This window comes from Chiloscyllium plagiosum, chromosome 27, assembly GCF_004010195.1.
Source record: "Chiloscyllium plagiosum isolate BGI_BamShark_2017 chromosome 27, ASM401019v2, whole genome shotgun sequence".
Classification (NCBI taxonomy): domain Eukaryota; kingdom Metazoa; phylum Chordata; class Chondrichthyes; order Orectolobiformes; family Hemiscylliidae; genus Chiloscyllium; species Chiloscyllium plagiosum.
In genome coordinates, this window is record NC_057736.1 from 14,411,953 (window position 1) to 14,438,365 (window position 26,413).

General features: G+C 41.0%; 1 protein-coding gene across 4 annotated transcripts in view; it reads left to right on the top strand.

The window, feature by feature from the left end:
• arid1ab (AT rich interactive domain 1Ab (SWI-like)) overlaps nucleotides 1-26,413 on the top strand; it is a 126,532-nt gene that overhangs the window by 81,105 nt on the left and 19,014 nt on the right. For 3 of the 4 annotated variants that reach the window (XM_043717472.1, XM_043717474.1, XM_043717475.1), the window contains exons 5-12: nucleotides 1,729-1,969; nucleotides 3,976-4,065; nucleotides 5,140-5,307; nucleotides 7,785-8,100; nucleotides 13,427-13,572; nucleotides 15,995-16,104; nucleotides 18,580-18,789; nucleotides 25,799-26,006. In XM_043717472.1, the coding sequence (XP_043573407.1) occupies nucleotides 1,729-1,969; nucleotides 3,976-4,065; nucleotides 5,140-5,307; nucleotides 7,785-8,100; nucleotides 13,427-13,572; nucleotides 15,995-16,104; nucleotides 18,580-18,789; nucleotides 25,799-26,006 (1,489 nt within the window). The remainder of the gene's footprint in view (nucleotides 1-1,728; nucleotides 1,970-3,975; nucleotides 4,066-5,139; nucleotides 5,308-7,784; nucleotides 8,101-13,426; nucleotides 13,573-15,994; nucleotides 16,105-18,579; nucleotides 18,790-25,798; nucleotides 26,007-26,413) is intronic. The other variant, XM_043717476.1, reaches the window with a different exon arrangement.

The window sequence follows — 26,413 nt, forward strand, 5'->3', positions numbered from 1 at the left end:
TAAATGGTGTGATACGTTGCAAAGCTCTTAGAGATCTGGATGTCCAAGTGCATGAATTGCAGAAGGATAGCACTGTAAGCGGTTATAGCAAGTAATCAGGAAAGCTAATCCATGGTAGGGGGAGTCCAAAACTAGAGGGCACAGGTTTAATGTGAGGGAAAGATTTAAATGGTTGCTGAGAGGCAACTTTTCGATACAGAGGGTGATTCATGTATGGAATGAGCTGTCAGAGGAAGTGGTGGAGGCTGGTACAATTTAAAGGGTATCTGGATGAGTATATCAATAGGAAGGGTTTAGAGCGATATGGGCCAAGTACTGGCAAACAGGACTAGATTAATTTAGTATATCAGGTTGGCATGGACCGAAGTTGGACCGAAGGGTCTGTTTCTGTGCTGTATGACTGATTGAATATCGTGTTTTATTGCAAGAGGAATTGAATGCAGGATGAGGGAGATTATGTTTCAGGCTTACAGGTTATTGGTAGGATCATATCTGGAACACTGTATAGTAGTGGTCACTGTACTGACAAGGATATGAATACATCCGAAGCAGTTCAGAGAAGGTTTACTGGAATAATACCTGGAAAGAAAAAATTGCCTTGAGGAAAGACTAGATAGGCTGGGCCTGTTTCTTGAAGTTGTAAGAGTTAACAGTGACTCAATTGAAACATAAGATCCTGAAAGGACTTGACCGAATGGATGCCAAAAGGATATTTCCTCGTGAGAATTTAGAAGTAGGGGTCACCCATTTAAAACATGAAGAAAAATGCTTTGAGGGTTGAGTGTATTAGGAATTCCCTTCCTCAAAAGGCAGAGGATGCAGAACATTTAAATATTTTAACAGCATGAAAAGTAGATTCATGATTACCATTTCATCAAGATAGTCAGGGTATGCAAGACTGTAGATTTGAGGTTAAAATTAGCTTAGCCATGATCTTATTAATGGCAGAGCAGGCTTGAAGGACCAAGTGGTCTACTCTTGTTCCTAGTTTGTGTGTTGTAGATGGTGTAAAGGCTCTGGAGAGTCAAAAGTTGTAAATTACTCCCTTGGATCATAGACATCATTCAGTGGTTGCAGGTGAATGACTATGGATTAGAGACGATGGTGCAAGATGGCCAAATGTGGCAACCATAGCAGCAGATCTCGCAGGGGTAGCTACAAATGGGAATGGGGTGAAGGTAGAGAAAGATAAATAGAAACAGAAGGCAGGAACAGGAGTAGGCCATTTGACCCTTCCACCCTGTTCTGTGGTTCACATCCCATTGGCCTTCACCTGATGACGTTAAAATAAAACTGTCTTTCTTTAGTCATTGAACATTGACCTTGCCCTCAGAAATGAATGCTGCTGTAATGGGAGTGTGGTTGGGGTTTGGGCTCTGTTTTCCAGCACTTCTCTACCAGCTAGGGAGTACTGCTTGGAGCTAAGTATCGAAGAAGGACCTGAACTGGTAGTATGGATTTTATTTGACTATTAAGATTCCTTCCACTCATGAATGAAGGAAGTTCTTTTATATATTGCAATATCTAACACATTGGGTCCTCCAGGAAGCTCTCCAGCACCCTCCCAACCTGCGCAAATGCACGTAATGACTAATTTGGTCAATTTCTTTTCACTATTTTAATGCTTGTAGAAATGAGGTTTGAGATGTATTAATGTACAGAAAAGCCTGACATATATACCATTACTCATGAAGAGTAGGTGAATTAATTGGTTTTCTGGATTTGTAGGATTTGTCTGGTTCTATTGATGATTTGCCGACTGGGACAGAGGGAGCACTGAGTCCAGGAGTGAGTACGTCAGGAATCTCCAGCAGTCAAGGGGAACAAAGTAACCCTGCACAGTCACCATTCTCTCCTCATACCTCCCCACATCTGCCTGGAATTCGTGGTCCATCGCCTTCACCTGTAGGATCGCCAGCTAGTGTAACCCAGTCCAGGTCCGGGCCATTGTCCCCAGCAACTGTACCAGGTAGGAATGTCTGTTTGTAAGCCTCATTGTAAATGTATGCTGCAGAAAGATGTCCCTGACAAACCTCAATGATTTTCAAAGGTGGTTCTTGAGATTTTAAAGTGCGCTTTTTTTTTGTGCGCGCAGTGACTAGTTTTTAGTTTCACTAAGTCCTTCATTAGGTAGTGCTGTCACTTAGTATCAATATGTTCAGTAATTTTGTTGATATGTAGGATTTAGACTTGCATAAAAGCAGAATAGGAACAACTCATCAGTATCCCCAATAGTTATCACTGTTCATCACTGTTCCATTAAATGTAAAGCCACAACATACAAAGCATTAATTAGGTATCTCAATGTATAAATTGACAAGGCAGCAGGCATAAGTTAGCAACAAATGCTTGTTTTAAAAAACTGCTACATTTCTATACAGAAAAAAAGTCATTATCCTAAGCATGCTTTTTTTGTGTACTGGTGAGGTCACAGCTAACTGCATGTTTATTCTAACGCAACTACTGCAGTGCTTGCTCCCAAGGCTCCCTCTCTGGCCTTGCACAACATTCCAGTTTCCTTCAACTTTTTGACTGCCACTCACATCACCACTGAATCACAGGCTGCTTCTCTCCTGCATTTGCTGATAAGCCCACTATGAATATATCTGCATCAAGCATGGGAGAGAACCAGCCTATGATTGAAGAAGTGGTATATTGCCTTTTCCTCCCATTCTGTTTGTGGGGGTAGCGTATCCCTGGTTGGCCTCTAATTTTCCTTGGGTGATTTGGGGAGAGGATGAGGTGGGTCGATTGCCTGGCAACTCTGTTTTGAGCCCTAGTACCTCATCAGACAGTGATAGGTAAGAATTTTTAAGGTGGTCCTTGTCTTGTTCTTCAAACTTTTGCTGCTTTGCCAATAGTGGAGAGAAATCTGAGAAGTTCAAGATTGTCAAATCTAAGGTATTTATTGGGGTGTTTATAACCTGGTTTGAAGAGACTGAACCAGGTTCAGGATCACACATACAGTGTCCCCTTAGGACACTGCCCTAAATTCGTTGCACTTGCTTGACCAGTTGAATAGCAAAACATCAAAAATTATGAGCAGGAGTGGGCCACGTGGTCCTTAAAGCCTGCTCTGCCAATCAATGTCATGGCTGACCCTTCCTCCCTCAATACTACATTCTCACTTTCTTCCCATTTTCCTTGATGTCTTTAAAATCTAAAAATGTATCTATCTCTGCCCTGAATGTATTCAATGATTTGGCCTCCACAGCCTTCTGTGGTAGAGAATTCCAGAAGATCACTATCCTTTGAGTGAAGGTATTTTTCTTCTTCTTAGTCCTAAATGGTCTACCCCATATGGTGAAAGTATGTACCTTGAAAACTCTCCAGCCCAAGAAAATGTCTGTCTTACATCTAGTCTGTCAGCCCTGCTTAAATTTACACATTTCAAACAGATCTCTCCCATCTTCTAAATTCTAGTTAACATAGGCCCATTCAAACCAATTTCTCATAGGATAGTTCAGGCCAATCCAGCTATCAGCCTGATGAACTTCTGATGTACAATCGCTATTGCAAGTATATCCTTTCTTAGGGAGACCAAAACTGCATGCGATACTCTGGGTATGGTCTTGCCCAGAATCTGGAAAACCCGTCAATCTACTTTCATTAACTGGTATGATAAGCATACCCAGATCTCTTTGTACATCAATTTCCAATATATTGCTATTTAAATAATTCCCCCCCCCCCCCCCCCCCTCCAAGATGGCAAGCCCAGATAGACCCTACCTCGAACACTGCATTGAAAATTGATGTAGTTGAGCATTTATCTGCCTTCCAAATGCGACTTGTTTGGCCTGCATACCTGTCTGTTCCTGTAGAATCAGCTGGTGTAACTGCTTCATTCATCTCATCTCATTGTTTGTTTAAAGGGCTGCAGCTACAATACCCCACATCCCCATGACATCCTGCTGCCTCGTACTTTTCAGTTACAACAAACTCAACAAGTAACAAGTATAATTCTTTGCATACTAGGTAATCAAATGCCACCTCGTCCTCCAAGTGGCCAGTCCGATGGAATTCTGCACCCCTCCATGAATCCATCTGCTATGGGGCAGGACCGTGGTGAGTTCTTGAATAGATTTTGTAGCTGATTTGATAGAAAATCATATTTAGTTTGTTTACAGCTCAGAGTCATAAAGTTGTACAGCAACAAAAACAAACCCTTTGGTCCAACTTGTCCATGTTGACCAGATATCCTAAATTAATCTAGTCCTATTTGCCAGCATTTGGCCTGTATCCCTCTAAACCATTGCAATTCATTTACCTATTCAGGTGCCTTTTTAAATGTTGTAATTGTACCTGCTTCCACCATTTCCTCTGGCAGCTCATTCCATACATACCAACCTGTGTGTGAAAAAGTTGCCCCTTAGGTCCCTTTTATATCTTACGTTTCTGAACTGTGTACGTAGGCATATGGAGATGCTTTATAGTCAGTTTGCATTGCAATAGAATTACAAATGTTTTGCAACTGGAAGAATTTTCTTTGTTATTCATTCCCCATTTGGAAGGCAACAGTTCTGCTGTAGTACACTTTGAGGTGCCAGTCACTTTGTTATTTGGCTAATTAGAACATCCCATTTAGTTCTTCTGTGGAGTTTACAGACCAGTAGGCCATTCAGCTTATCACATCTCTGCTCTCTTTTGGCTAATCCAAAGCTTAAATTCTACTGACCTTTTTCTCCTACAGTCTTGTACCTTTCTCAAATATCTATGATAATTTCTTCTTTAATACAAGTAGCACATTCTAGGCATTGAACCTCAAACTTTTTAACTTGCCCATATACCCCACAAACTATTCACACTGTCTGGGTGGGATGGTATAATCTAGATACAATGAGTAAATGTTATTAAACTTGCAAGTGGGGAAACTCATAATATTTTACTACAGATCTCTGATATCAGTTGAATTGCTTATTGTTGAAGGGCAACTAATTGGAGTTGTTGCCCTGAATTTAAGTTAGGTTTAACAAATTTCCTTAAAAAGAAATCATTCTCTTTTTTTTCTTAACAGACCTTTGTTATCCAGGTACGGTGAAATGAAGTGCTTTGCATAATGTATTACTTTTACAGTCAATGATATATTCTGTTAAAGCAGTACCTGATCTTAATTGAACTGTCTTTTCCCCCTATATACAGGCTATATGCAGAGACCCCCTCAGATACCACAGTACAGCTCCCCACAGACAGGGTCAGCATTGTCCCCACGTCAGCCTTCTGGAGGTCAGATGCATGCTGGGATGAGCCCATATCAACAGAATAACTCTGGAAACTATGGGCCTCAAGGTGCTCAATATGGACCTCAGGGTGAGTCTGGTACAATGCTCAAAATTCATGAGGGAAATGGGAAACTTCACCCCAAAATATGAGCAAACATTCAATCACAGGTATGACTAATTGAAGGAAAATCAGTTCAAAAAGACAGCTCATCACTTTATTCTCAAGGGTAATAAATATTGGCCTAGCCAGTAGTGCCCAAATCCTATGAATGACTAAATTAAAAAGTTAGCTTAACATCTATTACTTGGAAAATATTAGATATAAAGGATTTGTTAGCAGAGCATTTAGAAGTACAGAAGATGACCAAGCTGAGTCAGCATTGTTTGACGAAGGGGAAGTAATACCTGACAATTTCTTAGAATTTTTTGAGGAAGTAACAAACAGGATAACTGAAAGGGAAGCAGTTGATGTAATATATGGGTATACAGAAGGCATTTGGTAGACTACTTAATAAAATAAGAGCCAACAATGTTGAATGTAGTATATTAGCATGGATAGACTGGCTTATTTTATAGAAGACAGATTTAGGATAAGTGAGATATTTTCAAGATGGCAATCTGTAACTAGAAGAGAGTCACAGGAATTGGTACTGAGTTCAGTTATTTACAATATATATTGACGACCTTGATGAGAGAAGTGAATGTGTTATAGCCATGTTTACAGGTCACCCAAAATGGGTGTGGAAGAAAGTGCTAAGGATGGCTGAGTCTACAGAGGGATGTAGCTTAGGTGAATAGGCAAAATCTTGGGAAATAGAATGTAATTCTTTAAAAGTAGTAATTGTTTGTATTTGGACTGTGAGCATCAGTTGGGACAACACTTATTGCTCAGCTCTGGTTGACAAGTGGGCAGTTAATTGTCAACTACATGTAGTGGTTCTGGAGTCACACATGGTTCAGACCAGGTAAGGAAGAAGGATTTCCTTCCCTGAAGGCCATTGTTGTAAAAACCCATTTGATTCACTAATCAACAGTGTTTACATGGTTCCTCTTAGACTAGCTTTTTTTGTAAAATGTGGAACAATGAAGGGTTTGGGAACATTGGCAGGAAGCATAGAGCAGCTGAATATTATGTAAACGTAGAAAGACTATGGAAGGCTACAGCACGAGGGATTTGGGAGTCCTCATAAATTTGGAAAAGCTAACCTACAAGTTCCAGCAGTAGGGAAAGCAACTGGGATGTGAACCTTTATTTCAAACGGGAAGGGAGTATAAAACTAGGGAGGTTTTGCTGAAACTGTACATGATTCTGTTCAAGCCAGCGGTAGAATAATGTGAACAGTTTTGGGGCCCCTTATTGAAGGAGAGATACTGGCATTGGAGGCGGTCCAAAGAAGGTTCACTAGGCTGATGCCAGCTATGGAGGAGCAGTCTTATGAAGAGAGGTTGAGCAGTTTTGGCTGTACTCATTGGAATATAGAAGAGAGAGGACAGCTTATTGAAATAGACTACATTGTTAGGGGACTTGACATATTAGATGTGGAAAGATTGTGGGAAGACCAAAGGGCATATTCTCAGATTAAGGAGCTGCCCTTTTAAGACAGTTGGGGAATGTTTTGAGGGTAGTGAATGTATTGAATTCATAACTACGGAGGGCTTTTGAGGATAAGTTTTTAAGTATACTCAAGGCTGAGAGAATTCTAATCCATCGAGGAATTGAGGGTTTTGGGGAAAAGGCAGAAAGGTGGAGTTGAGGATCTTCAGATCAACTATGAATGGCAGAGCAGATGTGATGAGTTGAATGCCCTGCTTCTGCTCCTACATCCTGTAGCCTTGGAATTATCAATAGATTTTTAAAAGTTAATAAATGGGGACACGATTTGCAAGCATCTGACTTGCGAACACTTGTTTAATTGCATGTGTGCAAGTAGTGTCATTAGTTTTCTGCTCCAAATACTTGCTTGGGCACTTGCTGTGTGGATATGTATTACTCGATGAATTAACCTTGTTACTTTGTTCACACATTGTACAACTTTGCACTTGCAGCTACGCCTGCGAGTGAGGGATTTCCTCATGTTTAATGTACCACTGTCTGCTGTCTCTTGCCAAATTCTATGAGCGTGTTGTGCTATATTTGCCCCATGCTGTTACTACTTCATGGCACAAAGCTTCCTTTATAGTTATGCTACAGAGTGGATGAGGTGATGGTGGGTTTTGTGTTTACATGTATATGTGGCAGGTTCCTATTTCATTGATGTCATTGTGTAACCCCCATGTATTTGTAATCAGTAATTCATTTTTTCTCCGTTATTTTGGGGTTTTTTTTTGTAGGATATCTTTTAAAATCCCCTTCAATAAAAGCTTAAATCCTGTCTTTGTTCCAGTTTTATCTGGATCAAGGTAAATAGATTGAGGTAAAAGCAAAACATTAATGAAATATTGAGTTGAAGAATTAATTGTTACTTGTCTGATGTCTGGCCTGTTGACTATTGCTACCATTTTATTTTTATTTCCAGTAGATGGAGGCACATTTCTACCATGATTTTTTTTCTTCTCTTTAAACAGGGGGCTATCCAAGACAACCGAACTATAACACACTGCCCAATCCAAACTATGGCTTGGGAGGCACTATGAATGCATTGACTGCTGGCAACCAGATGCATGGGCAGGGACCAGCCCCGCCTTATGTTGGAATGCCACCTGGGAGGATGGGTCCAGCGGCAATGGGTAACCGGCCGTATGGAGGCAATATGACACCAAATGCAGCAAACCTATCGGCACAAATGAGCTCAGGAATGTGCCCACCACCAGCTATGAACCGCAAGGCTCAGGATGCAGCTGTTGCCGCGATGCATGCAGCGGCAAACTCAGTACAGAACAGGTAAGTGGCGCAGCAAGTGCATGGCTCTAAGACTAAAATAAAACTGCAGGCATTGCAAAGGGAGCAATCAAAATCACAAAATACGAACTGAGAAATTTGAGGTTTGGTGTCGAGACATTATTTTATTAACATGATCTTTTAGGGTACAGTACTGTAATGTGTTTATGGTTTAAATTGGTTGTGAACTGATTACTGGAGAATTCACGTGATCAAATCTATCTGGGCAGCATCCCAAGAGGTAGCAGATCATGTACTGGAGTGGCTAACTGGTTGAGAGTTTTTATTTCACTTGTGGATGCATTGTTCATGGTTTGTATGTATATTGTTGTATCTCTGGGATTAATATCCATATGAATTGTCTGAACAATATTTCTGTAGAAAGTATAGTGGTTGTGAGCACATGCTGCTTTGCTATCTTTAAATCTTATGAAGACTAATTAGTCTCCATTACTGCACAAGAGGTAATGAGAATTGGGATTGACAGTTGAACTGGGAATTGATTAAGCAGTTTGCAAGAGTGAACTGCAGCAGTAAACAAATGTAAGCTTATTGAGTCCAATTGCAATGGTGTGATGTATCAGGTGGTGTTGCATGGTGCAAGCTTTCCAACCTGTCACTGCTACATCTGGGTTCCTGAAGGTAGATGGAAGGGAGTCACTAATTGTACCCAATAGTATCTGTAAACCTGGTAACTGCCACATTTTAGCGAATGGACAACATTGGGTGTGAAGAACACAGCACATCTACATCATTATGCTTCTAATATTGGTACATCAGATTTACACTCACGTTTGGTAATTTATTCCATTGTTAATATGAAAAATGATTCAGGGTCAGATTTTTCAATTGTGTATACATTTGATAATGCAGTTTTTTATTTTGTTTCTGTGAAAACTATGAATCCAGTAACCTTAATTATTATGTTAAATGAGTGAAAGGCAGGCAGCTGCCACCTATCAATAACACAATTGTTTTGGGATGGGAGGTGGTCATTTGTTCTATTGTGTCAGTTCTATCTGTTGAATGTACAATTCACCTTGTGCCATTTCCTTGTCCTCTCCCCATAACACCGCACTGCTGCTTTCGAATGATAATCCCGTTCCCTCTTGAATGCTTCTTTGTTCCTGCATCTATCTCTGACTCGGGCAGCATGTTCCCTCATGTTTTTCATACAAGCTATATTATGCCCTTACCTCATGGATTCCTGTAAAAATAAGGAATCTTGGTTAGGTTTGTCAGGAATGGTATTGTGTATCATTTCCCCCCTCAAAAGGATTAGGGAATATGGATTCTCCTGACCCCAAAAATAAAGGTCTGTATAGATGGGTCAATTGGAAAAGATCAAAACAGTTTTTTGTTGGGTAATGTTATTAAGGTGGATAGATGGCGTGAATAGCCATGATCTGTTGAATGACTAAACAAGCCCAAGGGAAGATCAAGTAATTACAACACCATTGTGAAAATATTTGTTCGTGTAACACTTGTGTCAGGAGGTGAAGCACAGTCAAATCATAAGTGGTAAACGTGGTGAGTAGAACTTTGATACAGTAGAGAAAGCCCTTATGTAATCCTATTTGCTGAGAGGTGCACTCTGTTAAGGACAAAAAAAAGGCACTGATGCAGTAAGACACAATAAATATGCGAGAGTCTTTAATTTCAACTTGTTCATACTTTACAATAGTCTGACCTTGTCCAGTAAAAACCATTGCCAAACATTTGGCGCTGGCTCTGCAGATGCTCTGTAATCTTTTTCTGCATAGCGTGTTGTCTTCAGCTGAGTCCGCATGTCGATCATCCAATCCAATGTTTTTCGTGTTTTGTGCTGCAGTACAGCATCCCAGAGTATTGCTTCAGCTAGGGAAGCAATGGGCATTTGTTAGACTCTTGATTGTCATGGTGGTGAAAACCTTGCCTTTCTTCCATTGATGTATTTTAATCCATTTTTTTATCCAGACCTTAAATGCTGGAAGTCATTGAAGTGTTTTTGATAACCTCACACTGCATGGGTTTTATTTTGACGTTAGCAAAGCAGTTTCTTAACTTGTGAAATGACAATATTGTGTGCGACCCACGTTGGCACAGACCATAGACGTGCTGCAGTCCATCCTTCACTTTTCACCAGAATGCAGTTTGTCTTTAAGCATCAAAGAATGGCATAGTGTTAAGAGCTTAAAATGGTCTGGCTTCATCTCCATGCACTGTGGGACATTTTTAACAATGGCATAGTGGTAGTAATCCAGATACTCAAGTAGTGTTTCGGGAACTCAGTGTGGTAGATAGTAGAATTTAAATTTAGTAAAATCTGGAGTTAAAATTCTGATGGTAGTCACGAAATCATAGTCAATTGACGTAAAAATCCATCTGGTTCACTAATGTCCTTTTTCAGGGAAGGAAATCTTAGTATTGTCTGGTCTACATGTGACTCTAGACTTCAGCAATGAGCTTGATTCCTGAAATGGCGCCTCAAACTAGGAATTGCATCAAACCATTTAAAAGTCTGAAAAATGAACCAGGATGATCTATCGACCTAGGCACCAGAGATAAATGTCAAACTCACTGAGCCCACGTTAAATACCATTCAGACAAAGCACTGAGGGTGGCAAGGCTGCAGAAAGTACTCTAGGGGACTTCATTGTTTATCACAAAGACTGACATGGCTGCCTCACTACTGATGCAGTTGGTTGAGTGCAAAAGGGGGTTGTTGCTAGACTGGGTCAATGGCAAGTGTTGAGGGAACCAATGAGAGGGGAAAAGACATACTTGATCTCTGTCCATGAATGTGTTGGTAGCTATGGCACTGCTGAGTACTTTTGGAGATGAAGTTTTGTCTTCACATTGAGGATACTCTACATTGTGTTGTGTGGAATTATCGCTGTGTAAAGTAGACTTCGAATAGATCTAGCAACTTGAGTGGACATCCATGAGGCACTGTAGAATTGTATTGAAACACAATGCATGCCCTCATGGCCCAGCCTATTCCCTGCTCTACCGTTACCATCAAGCCAGGGAATTGATTCTAGTTGAAGAAGAATGCAGGCGGGATGCCTGGAGCAGCACCATGCATATCCAAAAATGAGATGTCCTGGTGGAGTTACAACACAAATCTACTTGCTTGCCAAATAGCATGAAAAGAAGCAAGCGTTGCCACAACCTATGAATCAGATCTAAAGCTGCATATTCCTGTCATGTGGACCGTTAATTGGTGGTAGACAAGAAACAACTTGCTGGATGACCAGCTCTACAAATATCCCAATACAGTACAAATATATGATGCAGGAGACTAACTCACCAGGACAAAAAATGAGGCTGTAGCATTTATGACCTTTAGTCACCCAGACCTCTTGAGTGGATGATCCACCCTGGCCTAGCATAACAGAAACCAGTTTTTAGCCTATTAGATTAACTCAACGTCACATCATGGAATGGATGGAGACACTGGATACTTTGGGCCCCATAGCACATTGGCAATGCACTGAGACAATAGTACTGAAGTCTTGTGCTCCAGGACTTGCTGCATCCATAGCCAAGTTCTTCTACCACACCTAAAACACTGACATCTAACTGACATTGGAAAATTGCCTCAATGTCCTGTACACAGCTAGGCATATCCAATCAGATTAATTACTGTCTCTTCTACCCTCTAAGAAAGGTGCCGTTAACAGTGCACTTGAGCAGTATTTTATTAACAATATCTTCCTTACTGATGCTAATTTTGGATTCTGCCAGGGTCCCTCAGCTCCTGACCTCATTCCTTGGTTCAAACATGGACAAAAAAGCTGAATTCCAGAAGTGAGCTGAGAGTCACAGCCCTTGAAACCGAGGCCACATTGGACCAACTGTGGCATCAAGGAATCCTATCAAAACTAACTTTGCTAGGAATTGGTAAAGAGAAATCTCTTGCTGATTGTAATCATAACCATTTCTCTGTATCAGGTGTGGTTGTTGAAAGTCATTCATCTCAGATCTAGGAAATATCTAAAGATGGTCCTCAGCGTAACCTAACCATTTTCAGCAACTTCAGCAATGACCTCCTTCTGATTTTATGAACATTCCTCTATGTTCAGCTCCATTCTTGACTCATCAAATACTGAAATAGTCTTTGTCCGAATGTGGTAAGACCTCGACAGTTTCCTGGTTGGAGCTGACAAATGGAAAGCAATGTTTGTATCACATGAGTGTCTCTCAACAAGAGAGAATCTTAACCATCACCCCTTGACATTCATGTAATTTACATCACTGAATCTCACAACAACATTGGGATTATGTTTAGTCAGAATTGAACTGGACGAGCCATATAAGCAAGTGGCTATGACAACCGGCTACATATCTTAACTGAAGTCAAAAATACATTGGAATGCTCCCCACTTGCCTGGATGAGTGTAGCTCCAACACTGAAGAATCCAGAACAAAGTAGCCTGCCTGATTGCGCATTGACAAACACATTCACTCCTTCCGCTACTGATGTGCATTAACAGTAGTATACTGTCTACAAGGTGCACTGTGGAATAACAGGGCTCCTTCAAACAGTACCTTCCAAACCCATGACCACTGCCATTTAGAGTGATTAAGGGTAGAAGATAAATGGGAATACACCACCTGCAAGTCTTCTCTCGCATGCTCGCACAATCCCCCTCATACAGCCTCATGCCATCCTGATTTGAAGATGTATTGACCCAATGACAGCGAAGGAGCAAAATCCTGGAGCTCCTTCCTTGACAGCATTGTAGTAAACTGATTACAGCACACCACCTTCTCAAGCAACTGACGGCAATAAATGCTGGCCCAGCCAGTGACTTCCACATCTTATGAAGGAATAAAAAGAAATTTCATCCAGGATATGAACAAAACCATTTTGCATGCTTGTCTGCAGTCTTGGCCATGGTTTCATGTTCTTGTGTCATTTAACTCTGCTCTGGTTGACACATTTATATAAATTGCACTAATTTGAGCATTCTCGAGCTTTGACTTATCCTAGATGTCCTTCTGTTGGAATTCCTGTTGTCCCAGAAGTCTTGGATTTTGTGAATTTGACTCAATTATTTAGCTATATTTGTTCTGTTCACCTTTGTGTGTCATGTGATTACTCAAGGCTGCCTTTGCCCTGACCATTTGAAGTGAATCTTCTTAAGTTCCTCAATCCAAAAATCCATTATCGTCCCTAAATGTAGTGCCAGGAGGTGTAAATCTGTTCCAATTTGTAAAGTTGGTTTTTGATCACTTTAGACTCATCTTTTTTGAGTATTTGTAATGTGCATGAGATTTTTCTGCAACCTGAAGATAGTATTTCACACTCTTGTTTTTCATATTATCCTCCCTTTCAATGCAGGCAACCTGGTTACCCAAACTTGAATCAGGGAGGAATGATGGGTGCTGGCTCCCCGTACAGTCAAGGTATGAACAGTATGGCTGGCATGATGAATCCACAGGGGTCTCCATATTCCTTGGCTGGAAACATAGCAAATAGTTCTGCAGGTAAGGACACAAGTTCTAGACCCTTGTGGATGAGTTTAGTAGCAAAAGATGATGGCAACATAATGATCTGTGGTTTCTGGATTAAACATTTATTCTTTCTGTTGCTGTCAGATAAATGTTACACAATGCTCATCACAAACTTAACAAAAGGCAGCAGAAATGACTAGTCACTTGTGAGCTGTTGCTGAACAGTTCGCACTCTTACCTCTAGTCAGAAGATTGTGGATTCCCGTAACATGGCCACATAATGCAGTTTGATGTTTTACTGTACCATTGAGAGGACCTCTGGTGCAGTCTTTCGAATAGAAGTTAAACTGATGCCTTATTTGTCTTTGAGTTAACAAAAATCCTAAGGGGTGCTATTTTGAAGAATAGCAGGGTAGTTCCTCCCTGTCTGGTTAATATGTTTTCCTCAACTATCATTACAATGGATCACTTGTCACAGTGATGTTTGTGGGAATTTGCTGTGTGCAGATTTGTCCGTTTCCTGTATTAGAACTGTGATTATGCATTTGAGATTTGTTGGATTTAGCATAGAACCACTTGCAAGGATCAAGGATAGTTGTGACACCAACTTGAGTGTTCCAGATATGATTAGATTTAATCAGATTGCAGTAAGTGCACTGGAATTTCCTCCTTCAAGCTTTATGCCATGTTCTGAAATGTATGGTCAAAATGACCCCTGAGCTGGTCAATCCTTTTTACCACCCCAAGCTAAGTATTTACAGATACTTAGCTGATGTAGTATTGAGCCATGCATGTTTTGTTTTAAACAAAATCTTTTTAGTAAGATAAATAAGGCCAAAAGTCAGTTATTGAGGCTATTTTATGAGAGAGAATTTCTGTCCGCCGCATCACATCAAATTCTTGGGATAATCTTTGCTATGTTGATGAATGAAGCATTCAATTTGTTCCTGAGGAGGTTTCATTTACAGCAAATCAGGTGGACCATCAGTTGATTTGGCCTTGATCTTTGTGGAAAAAACTATCTGACATGAAGGCAACTTCCTAATTTTTTGACTAGTGAATGAAATCTTTTACAACTACCAGAATCAGTATTTGGGGCCTTGGTTTAACATATTAGCCAAAAATGTTGTCTCCAGCAATACATCACTCAATGCTTCACTTAAATGTCAATCGAGATGACTTACGATGATCTGGAATGGAGCTTGAACACACTAACTAGGACTGTTAAAATCCATGGTAAAACCTATGGTTGCCAGAAATGCTCCTGCATGGTAATTGAATCCTAACTGCCACATTCAGCACCACAAAAAAATGTTGACAGGGTTGCTGCTGTGCATGCATTCACTGACCTCCGAGAATGAGCTGGAAACTTAGAATGATTACGATGCAGAAAGATACCAGACCACATTTATCTTAGTACAAACAGGTTGGGTGGGATCTTAGATTATTGGCTTAACTAAAAGATGGAATTTGCAATAATATGTTAGAGTCTGCCTTGATTTTTGTGCTGAAATTCTGCAAAGAGATTTGAACCCAGATCCTTGTTATTTTTAGACAAAAGTGTTGTTGGTTGAGACATGGCTAACAAAGCTTAAATATTGAGTTATTTAAGTGTTTGAGTTATTTATTGTCTCATATCTAGAAAGATACAGTGCAAAGTGTTCTGTTGCTACAATCTGGTGCCATTTTAAGTTACAAAAGAATAAAATGCAGTTACATAAATAAAGTTCATACTCTGTACAAGGGGTCTTAAAACACAGCTCCAGGGCTTCTGCAAGGTGTCCCAGGGCTCAAGTCATCCCCACTCTGTATAGCAATGACAACCCCACCAAGCATCCACACTTAGGTATACCGGAGCCAAGAGACCCACTGCTGCTGCCAAGAGTCCTTGCTCTGTGTACCACTACTTGCAGTTGAAGACCTGCCAAGCACCACCTTGGACAACCTGCTGAGTCCATGCTCTGGGCTTACCCCAGCCAGGAGTCCTCACTCCACGCACCACAGCCAAGAAACACTGCTTCCCTATGATGTTAAAACGTGAAAAAGGAGAGAGAAGGATGTGGATGGGCACAGGAGCCTGAACACACACACTACCATGCTCGTGTGCCATCTTTGTGGAAGAGCTGGCCAGGGTACCTGGGGAGCTCTCTGCTGGACTTTAAATAGTTCTATGAAATCTGTTATATACAAAACATGCCACATTGAGCAGTGAAGTATTCCTTCAATACTGTAAGGGAGCATCAGCCTAAGTTTGTACTCTGGTGCCTCGTGTGGGACATAAACCTGCACCTCAAACTTTAGAGACTCGAGTTCTATCCCTGAACACATGAAACTGTAGCTGAACTTATACATGTATTTATTACCAGAAAAACTAATCTTCCTGCAGTAAGCTTTTGGTGAATGATTACTGTTGTGTTGACCCAGTGATTTATACGATCTTCTCATCTTCTGGTAGTTATGACTCCCAGTCCAGAGATGATGGCACTAGGTGAAGGAAAGTTACCACCAACTCAGAAAGCAAACAACAAGGCAGATGGAATGACAAAAGCTGAGCTTAAGTCAAAGGTAAGAACACAAATGACTTTGTTAGCACTAACAGGAGTAGTGCTGCACTTCATGGTGCTGCCAGGTGATAATTGATGTTACTTTATTTCACAGAGACAGTTGCTGCTTACTGACTTTTGATCCCTTCACTTGAACCACATAATGTGAACATATGTCTTTAATTTATTCACAATAAATTTGAATGAAGGATGATCCTTATTGTGGACTGAGCATTTTGTACTTCAGGCACCCTTTCCTGGTGTCAGTTTTCAGTAGGTTAAGTAGGATGTGTGTCCCAATAATTAACTTTCATTCAAAGCCTCTGACATTGCACTAGTTCAATGTTTGCCCGATAGTTTTGATTGGAGATTTCCTAAAGTTGATTGTCTTAGAGATTGCTATTTTCTCAGTGAATAGTAGGACAAAAAACAGACATTTGATACTGACTGTCTTCATGGACTTGCTGCAGTAGCCTTGGAAACTCTCTCGGATTTAAGAAAGTTTACCAAGGTATGCTTTCATGACTTTTGTTTTACTAACAATATACTACATTCCATATTTTGTAGCCTCTGAGTTTGATTGTTTTGAATTTTGTCAATTCATTCAGTCGGCTTTTTTGTCCTTTAGAAGCTAAGTTGAAACTGATAAAAGTTCATTTCGCAAAACTTGCTAATACAGATCTTCACCTTACCCTTGACACAAGGTTTCACAGGTCATTTCCTGACTCCCAGCTAGTTTTCACCTTTCCGATAGTTGATTTCTGGGAAGTGCATAGTTCTGGTGAGCTGTTATTCCTCCCCACTCTATAGTTTGCTGTATGTTGGATGTACTGAGCATGTTACCTAGTGTATGTGGCTTTCTGGATGGTAGGCCCACTTTCTTGAACCACTCTTGAAATGCTGCAGACCATTTGCTTTGGTTACACCAATAGTGTTATTGAGAAGATAAATTCCAAGTATTTAACCCAATAAAATAATGATTATAGTGCCAAGTCAAGTTTGAATAGGAAATTGAAGTTTGTGGTGTTTCCAAGTATCTTCTTCCCAGTTCTTCTAAGTGGCGGAGTTCAGCAAATTGGAAAGTACTGTCAGAGGAAACATAGTGAGTTATTGCATTGTATCTTTGTTTATGGGTTGCTCTGATGGAATTGTGACGGTGATGGAGGGACTGAATGTTTAAGGGTGTAGATGGGCTGTATATTGTGTTGTCTTGCTCTGAAAAAGAGTTTCTGGAGTGTTGAAACGGCACTCATTCAAGCAAACGGCAGGTATTCCAACAACTCCTGACTAATGCCTTGCAGATGGTGGATAGGTATTGGGAAGTCAGGAAGTGAGCTATTCACTGCAGAATTCTCAGCCTCTGACTTTCTCACCAACCAGTATATATACAGTTTCTGGTCAGTGGTAATTCATAGGATGTCAACTGTGGGGAACTCAATGATATGTGCACAATATTTTAATTGGATGGTTATTCAGTAATTCTTATAATAGATTAGTATGGTTGTAAAAGCAGATAACTGCTGTTCAACTAAATTATTAACCTCTGAAAAATGAGTGGATTTAACAAGAAACTTAATTTGTCATTTTATAGATTGGATCCCATCTTGATCACCTGTAGAATGTAGAGATATATTGGATGTTCAAAGATACTGAGATTGTTATTGAACTGTCAAACAGATATTTTTTGTGTTGCATTATTAACCTTGGCAACTGGTTTTGTTGAGATATTTGAAATGCACATTTATGGCTTAGGAACTGATATATTATGATTTGGAGATGCCGGTGTTGGACTGGGGTGTACAAAGTTAAAAATCACACAACACCAGGTTATAGTCCAACAGGTTTAATTGGAAGCACACTAACTTTTGGAGCATTGCTGCTTCACCAGGTTCACTACCACCTGATGAAGGAGCGACGCTCCGAAAGCTAGTGTGCTTCCAATTAAACCTGTTGTATTATAACCTGATATATTATGACGTTTTGTCCAGCTACGTGAATATGTAACTTGGGGTAATGCTAATGAAAGACCACATGCACATTTCTAAATACCTAAAATGTCAGTGGAGCTTTCTGCTGTGTTTAAATTGATCATTTTCAGTACTGTTTCTTAATCTGCGTTTATATTTGGATCTAAGCTGATAAATTGAACACGGAAATACAAGTGATGTTGAAGTAGCTTGTCATGTACTGGCCACATGTGAACTTTTCGGTGGCCATTTTCAATTTTGCATCTTTTCTGAACATAGGTTATGCTTTTACTTTTGTGATACTTTTTTTTTTGTTTACTCTTGTTTCAACACTTTTGAAGAATCTGAACACGACCAAACATTGGCTGTTTGGGCAACGTTTCCCACTCAGCTGTTGTTCTTATCTGTTTTGATAAGTAATTTATCTCTGTGGGTTCTTCATGTGTATCTAAATCTGTCTCTATTTGAAGTGTTTTGGTTGGGCATATAATCACCAGTAGCTGATGGGCCTTGTTTTTGTTTTGTCGCAGAAAACCAACTCTTCCACGACCACTAATGAAAAGATCTCTAAACTGTATGAGCTGGGCATGGAGCCGGAGCGCAAGATGTGGATTGATAGGTACTTTGCATTTATGGAAGAGAAGGGCACAATGATGACAAATCTTCCTGCAGTTGGCAGGAAGCCGCTGGACCTTTATCGACTCTATATGTCTGTCAAGGATATTGGAGGACTAACGCAGGTGGGTGTGTGAAATATCTTTTATCTTTGGCAAAAATTCTGGCTTAACTTTTATGGATGTTTTTGATTAAACCACTTTGCATTGCAGCCCTGGCAAATGCCCCAACTTAATTGACTGTTTATTTTTACTTCACCCATCAAACTTGGTTCAAACCAAATGTAAATTTCCTTGCAATATATTCTTGCTGAGTAACACTTCTCAGTAGTTCAGGATGCTTGATAGCATTCACTGCTTACTGGAATAATTATAGCTCACTTGTGCATTATATGAACACTCTCTTCCTTAAGATAAATAGTTCTGAATGTTTAGTGTATCTTACTGCTGTATGCATATCATTAATTCCATCTTTGATTTATAGATTAAAAAGAGGACTGATCATCTTATTTTATCTTCTCTGATGGAAAATATTCCTCACTGTGCCCTGATATGCTAATTTCATTTCACTATCTTGTTAATTGGTCACTTGAGCATTGGGGGTTCACAGGTACATACTCTTTGTCCAGTTAGGTAAGGCAGGTGGGTACATAAGTTCACGTGTACACTTTTTCCCCTCAGATCAGTTGAATATCAGAGCTCCAGTGAAGTGGTTATATTTCAAAAATCTATTCCTTTTATAGCTCAAATTACACTAGTTTGGGAGTTGAGGGCTAGCGGGCAAAGTGTAAAAATTAAAGTCATCGCAAATTAAAATTGGGAAACTCTTTTGAATTGGCTATTTAAATTTTTGAACTTGATTCAGACTTAACTGTAATGCAGTTAACCATATCCCACCCTCAATTTTAGTTATGAAATTAAGCACATTATGATCCCTCTATCTGATAACACTCTCCTTTATGTTTAAAGTTGTCCTGTTACATAAAACTAGAAACGAGATCAACCTGTGTTCTAGACAGTTACGTCAATATTTTATAGAGTAGCCTTGAACGTATCTCTCAAGTTTGTCCTCCAAACCAATTTTGCCAACTTGTTTCGCACAGTTTATAGAGTCATAGGGATGTACAGCATCGAAACAGACCCTTCAGTTTGACTCGTTCATGCCAATCAGATATTCTAAATTAATCAAGTCCCATTTACCAGCACTTGGCCCATATCCCTCTAAAAGCCTTCCTATTCATATAGCCATCCAGATATGTTGTAATTGTGCCACCCTCCGCCACTCCCTCATTCCATACTCGCACCACTCTCTGTTAGAAACTTGCCACGTAAGCCCATTTTAAATGTTCCTCCATGATCTTAAACTTATACTCCTCTAGTTTGGGGGGCGCGGGGAGAGGGGACGAGAGACCTTATTTACCCTGTCCACGCCCTTCATGATTGTATAAATCTCTGTAAGGGATCCCTGAGCGCCTCATGCTCCAGGAAAAAATAACCCCAGCCTTTTTTTTAGATTAGATTCCCTACAGTGTGGAAACAGGCCCTTTGGCCCAACCAGTCCACACCGACCCTCCGAAGAGTAACCCACCCAGACCTGTTTCCCTCTGACTAATGCACCTAACACTATAGGCAATTTAGCATGGCCAATTCACCTGACCTGCACATCTTTGGACTGTGGGAGGAAAGCAGAGCACCCAGAGGAAACCCACGCAGACACTGGGAGAATGTGCAAACTCCACACAGACAGTCATCCGAGGCTGGAATCGAACCTGGGACCTTGGTGCTGTGAGGCAGCAGTGCTAACTACTGAGCCACCGTGCCGCCTATTCAGTCTATCCCTTTGGCTCAAACCCTCCAACCCTGGCAACATCCTTGTAAATCATTTCTAAACCCGTTGGCAGGGACACCAGAATTGCACGCAGTATTCCAAAAGTGGCCTAATCAATGTCCTGTAGAGCCACAACATGACCTCCCCACTCCTATACTCAATGCTCTGACCAATAAAGGAAAGCATACCAAACATTGTCTTCACTATCCTATCTACTGTGACTCCACTTCCAACAAACTGAGCCTGCACTCCAAGATCTCTTTGTTGAGCAACATCCCCAGGACCTTCCCATTAAGTGTATAAGTCCTGCCCTGATTTGCTTTTCCAAAATACAGCACCTCAAATTTATCTAATTATAGCTCACTTGTGCATTGTATGAACACTCTTCCTTAAGTTAAACAATTCTGAAGGCTTAGTGTGTCTTACTGCTGTATGCATATCATTAATTCCATCCTTGATTTGTAGATTAAAAAGAGGACCGATCTTCTTTTGTCTTTTCTGATGGAAAATATACCTCTCTGTGCCCTGATATGCTAATTTCATTTCACCATCCTGTTAATTGGTCACTTGAGCATTGTTCACAGGTACATGCTCTTTGTCCAGTTGGACGTGCTGCTAAGGCAGGTGGGTACATAATCTGCCACTTCTCGGCCCATTGACCCATCTACTGAAAATTCCATTGTAGTCGGAGGTAACCTTCTTGGCTGTTCGCTACACCTCCAATTTTGGTTTAATCTGCAAACTTAATCATAGTACCGATGTTCACATCCACATTTATATAAATAATGAAAAGCAGTGGACCCAGCACCGATCCTAGTGGCAAACCAATGGTCACCGGCCTCCAGTCTGAGAAGCAACCCTTTACCACCATCTGTCTTCTACCTTCGAGCCAGTTCTGTATCCAAATACTTCCTGTATTCCATGTGATCTGACCTTGCTGACTAGTCTACAATGAGGAACCTAATCAAAGCCTTACTGAAGTCCATATAGATCCTGTGGTATCGCTCTGTCCTCATCAGTCCTCTTCGTTACTACTTCAAAAACTCAATCAAGTTAGTGGGATACGATTTCCCATACACAGTCACGTTGACTGTCCCTAATCAATCCTTGCCTTTCCAGATGCATGTAATTCCTGACCCTCTGATTTCCCTCCAACAACTTCAGCCAACCTCCAGTCTTCCGGCACCTCACCTGTGGCTATCAATGGTTCAAATATCTCCAGCAATTAGCCCAGCAATTAATTCCCTAGCTTCCTGCAGATTTCGAGGGTATGCTGGATCAGATCCTGGGGATTTATCCACCTTTATGCGTTTTGAGTCTTTCAGCATCAGCACCTCTACAACATGGATATCTTAAGATATTGCTGTTTATTTCTCCACATTTTATATAGAGTCATAGTCATAGAGATGTACAGCATGGAAACACCCTTCAGTCTAACCTGTCCATTCCGACCAGATATCCCAACCCAATCTAGTCCCACCTGCCAGCACCTGGCCCATATCCCTCCAAACCCTTCCTACTCATATACCCACCCAAATGCCTCTTAAATGTTGCAATTGTACCAGCCTCCACCACTTCCTCTGGCAGCTCATTCCATACACGTACCACCCTGTGTGTGAAAACCTTGCCCCTTCGGTCCCTTTTATATCTTTCCCCTCTCACTCTAAACCTCTAGTTCTGGACTGCCCCACCCCAGGGAAAAGACTTTGTCTATTTATCCTATCCATGCCCCTCATAATTTTGTCAACCTCCATAAGGCCTCCGTCCAGGGAAAACAGCCCCAGCCTGTTCAGCCTCTCCTTATAGCTCAACTCCAACCCTGGCAACATCCTTGTAAATCTTTTCTGAACCCTTTCAAGTTTCACAAAATCGTTCCTTTTGGAAGGAGACCAGAATTGCACGCAATATTCCAACAGTGGCCTAACCAATGTCCTGTACAGCCGCAACATGGCCTCCAAACTCTTGTACTCAATACTCTGACTAATAAAGGAAAGCATACCAAATGCCTCCTTCACTATTCTATCTACCTGTGACTCCACTTTCAAGGAGCTACGAACCTGCACTCCAAGGTCTCTTTGTTCAGCAACACTCTATAGGACCTTTTCATTAAGTGTATAAGTCCTGCTAAGATTTGCTTTCCCAAAATGCAGCACCTCACATTTATCTGAATTAAACTCCATCTGCCACTTCTCAGCCCCTTGGCCCGTCTGACCGCGATCCTGTTGTAATCTGAGATAACTTTCTTTGCTGTCCACCACACCACTAATTTTGGTGTCATCTGCAAACTTACTAACCATACCTCTTCTGCTAGCATCCAAATCATTTATATAAAATGACAAACGTTAAGGACACAGCACTCCACTGGTCATAGGCTTCTAGTCTGAAAGACAACCCTCCGCCACCATCCTCCGTCTTCTATCTTTGAGCAAGTTCTGTATCCAAATGGCTAGTTTAGATTCCCTACAGTATGGAAACAGGCCCTTTGGCCCAACAAGCCCACACCGACCCTCCGAAGAGCAACCCAACCGGACACATTCCCCAACGCTATGGGCACTTTAGCTTGGCCAATTCATCTAACCTGCACATCTTTGGATTGTGGAAGAAAACTGGAGCATCCAGAGGAAACCCACGTAGACACGGCGAGAATGTGCAAACTCCACACAGACAGTCACCCGAGGCGGGAATTGAACCCGGGTCCCTGGCGCTGAGGCAGCAGTGCTAACCACTGAGCCACTGTGCCGCCCAGTTCTCCCTGTATTCTGTGAGCTCTAACCTTGCTAACTAGTCTCCCATGGGGAACCTTGTCGTACGTCTTACTGAAGTCCATATAAATCACTTCTACCGCACTGCCCTCATCAATCCTCTTTGTTACTTCAAAAAGCTCAATCAAGTTTGAGATATGATTTCCCACGCACAAAGCCATGTTGTCTATCCCGAATCAGTCCTTGCCTTTCCAAATACACGTACATCCTGTCCCTCAGGATTCCCTCCAACAACTTGCCCACCACCAAGGTCAGGCTCACTGGTTTATAGTTCCCTGGCTTGTCCTTACCACCCTTCTTAAACAGTGGCACCACATTAGCCAACCTCCAGTCTTCCGGCACCTCACCTGTGACTATCGATGATACAAATATCTCAGCAAGAGGCCCAGCAATCGCTTCTCTAGTTTCCACAGAGTTCTCAGGTACACCCGATCAGGTCCTGCGGATTTATTCATTTCAAGACATCCACACTTCCTCCTCTGTAATCTGGACATTTTCCCTACATTCTATATCTTCCATATCCTTTTCCACAGTAAACACTGATGCAAAATACTTGTTTAGTATCTCCCCCATTTTCTGCAGTTCCACACAAAGTCTGCCTTACTGATTTTTGGGGGGCCCAATTCTCGCCCTAGTTACCCTTTTGTCCTTAATATATTTGTAATGTATTTGGGGGATTCTCCTTAACTCTATTTGCCAAAGCTATCTCATGTCCCCTTTTTGTCCTCCTGATTTCCCTCTTTGGTACACTCCTCCTGCCTTTATATTCTTCTAAGGATTCACTCAATCTATCCTGTCTATACCTGACATATGCTTCCTTCTTTTTCTTAACCATCCAGTATTCCCTATACCTACCAGCCTTTCCTTTCACCCTAACAGGAATATACTTTCTTTGAATTCTCGTTATCTCATTTCTGAAGGCTTCCCATTTTCCAGTTGTCCCTTTATCTGCGAACACCCAATCAGCTTTTGAAAGTTCTTGACTAATATCGTCAAAATTGGCCTTCCTCCAATATAGAACTTCAACTTTTATATTTGTTCTATCCTTTTCCATTACTATTTTAAAATAAAGAATTATGGTCGCTGGCCCCAAAATGCTCCCCCAGTGACACCTCAGTCACCTGCCCTGCCTTATTTCCCAAGAGTAGGTCAAATTTTGCACCTTCTCTAGTAGATACATCCATATACTGAATCAGAAAATGTTCTTGTACACGCTTAACAAAATCCTCTCCATCTAAACCCATAACACTATGGCAGCTCCAGTCTGTTTGGAAAGTTTAAAATCCCCTACCATAACCACCCTATTATTCTTACAGATAGCTGAGATCTTGCAAATTTTTTTTTCTCAATCTCCCTCTGCCTATTAGGGGTCTATAATACAATCCTAATAAGGTAATCATCCCTTTCTTATTTCTCAGTTCCATCCAAATAACTTCCCTGGATGTATTTTTGGGAATATCCTTCCCAAGTACAGCTGTAATGCTATCTTTTATTAAAAACGCCACTCCCCCTGCTCTCTTGCCTCCCTTTTTGTCCTTTCTGTAGCATTTGTATCTTCCATGTCCTTCACCACAGTAAACACTGATGCAAAGTTATTTAGTATTTCCCCAATCTCCTACAGTTCCACACACAGGCAACCTTGCTGATCTTTGAGGGGCCCTATTCTCTCCCTAGTTACCCATTTGTCCTTAATGTATTTGTAAAATCCCTTTGGATTTTCCTTAGCCCTATTTGCCAAAATTATCTCCTGTCCCCTTTCTGCCCTCCTGATTTCCCTCTTAAGTATACTCCTATTGCCCTTATACTCTTCTTGGGATTCACTCACTCTCTGCTATCTATATATGCTTCCTCCTTATTCTAAACCAAAACCTTGATGTCTTTAGTCATTCAGTATTCCCTACACCTCGTAGCCTTGCTCTTCACCCTAACAGGAGCATACAGTCTCTGGAGTCGCATTATCTCATTTTTGAAGGCTTCCCATTTTCCAGCCATCCATCTACCTGTGAACATCTTCCCCCAGTCAACTTATAAAACGTCTTGCTGAAAACCATCAAAATTGACCTTCCTCCAATTTAGAAACGTAACTTTTAAATCCAGTCTATCCTTTGCTATCACTATTTTAAAACTAATAGAATTATGGTCACTGGCCCCAAAGTGTTCTTCCACAGACACCTTAGTGCCTTATTTCCCAAGAGTAGGTCAAGTTTTACACATTGTCTAGTCGGTACATCCACATACTGAATCAGAAAATTTTCTTATACGCATTTAACAAATTCTTCTCCATCCAAGCCCTGAACACTGCCAGTCCCAGCCTGTGTTTGTGAAGATCAAAGTTTCTGATCATTGTCTAACCCTTGTTACATACTCCACAGTTTTCTGGTTAATGCATTGTTGACCAAACAACATTACTCAAGCATTTCTGCCCTGTGTTATTTGTTATTTTCTAACTACTATTCAGCAACTACCACTTAGTGGGAGCTATGAGGGTGAGCAATGGTGGAATCTCCCACACTACAATACTAAACTGTCAACATATCTTGTGTAGGTGAATAAAAATAAAAAATGGCGTGAACTGGCCACCAACCTGAATGTGGGAACCTCGAGCAGTGCAGCCAGCTCACTGAAGAAGCAGTACATTCAGTGTTTGTTTGCCTTTGAGTGCAAGATTGAGCGAGGGGAGGATCCACCACTAGACATCTTTGCTTCTGTAGATTCCAAAAAGCAACAACCAAAGATACAGCCTCCTTCTCCTGGTGAGTGTGATGGCAGCTAAATGCAGGATTTTAGCATGGGTTTGTATGATTACTGTCTGCTAACCCAAGTACCATAGTTGAAACGGTCAGACCAACAGATACAAATAATGGTTTGTGGTTTCAGGTGCACTTCATGAATGACTGATCTCACATTGCTGCAAATTTCCTTCCTTATTCTGTTTGTACTGTATGCTCTTTAGAGGTACGGGCCATTCTTCTATAGTGTGCATTTTGTTAACATGAATTCACTGTAACGCGAACTTTTAAAAGTGTGTTTTGATTATAATGTGATCTGGCCCACTGACTGTAAACTGTTTGGGTGGGTGCGGGGGCATCCTATTATCAACGTGAATGTCATACTAACAGAAATTAATGTGATAACATTAACTGAATTTAATTTTGGTTTC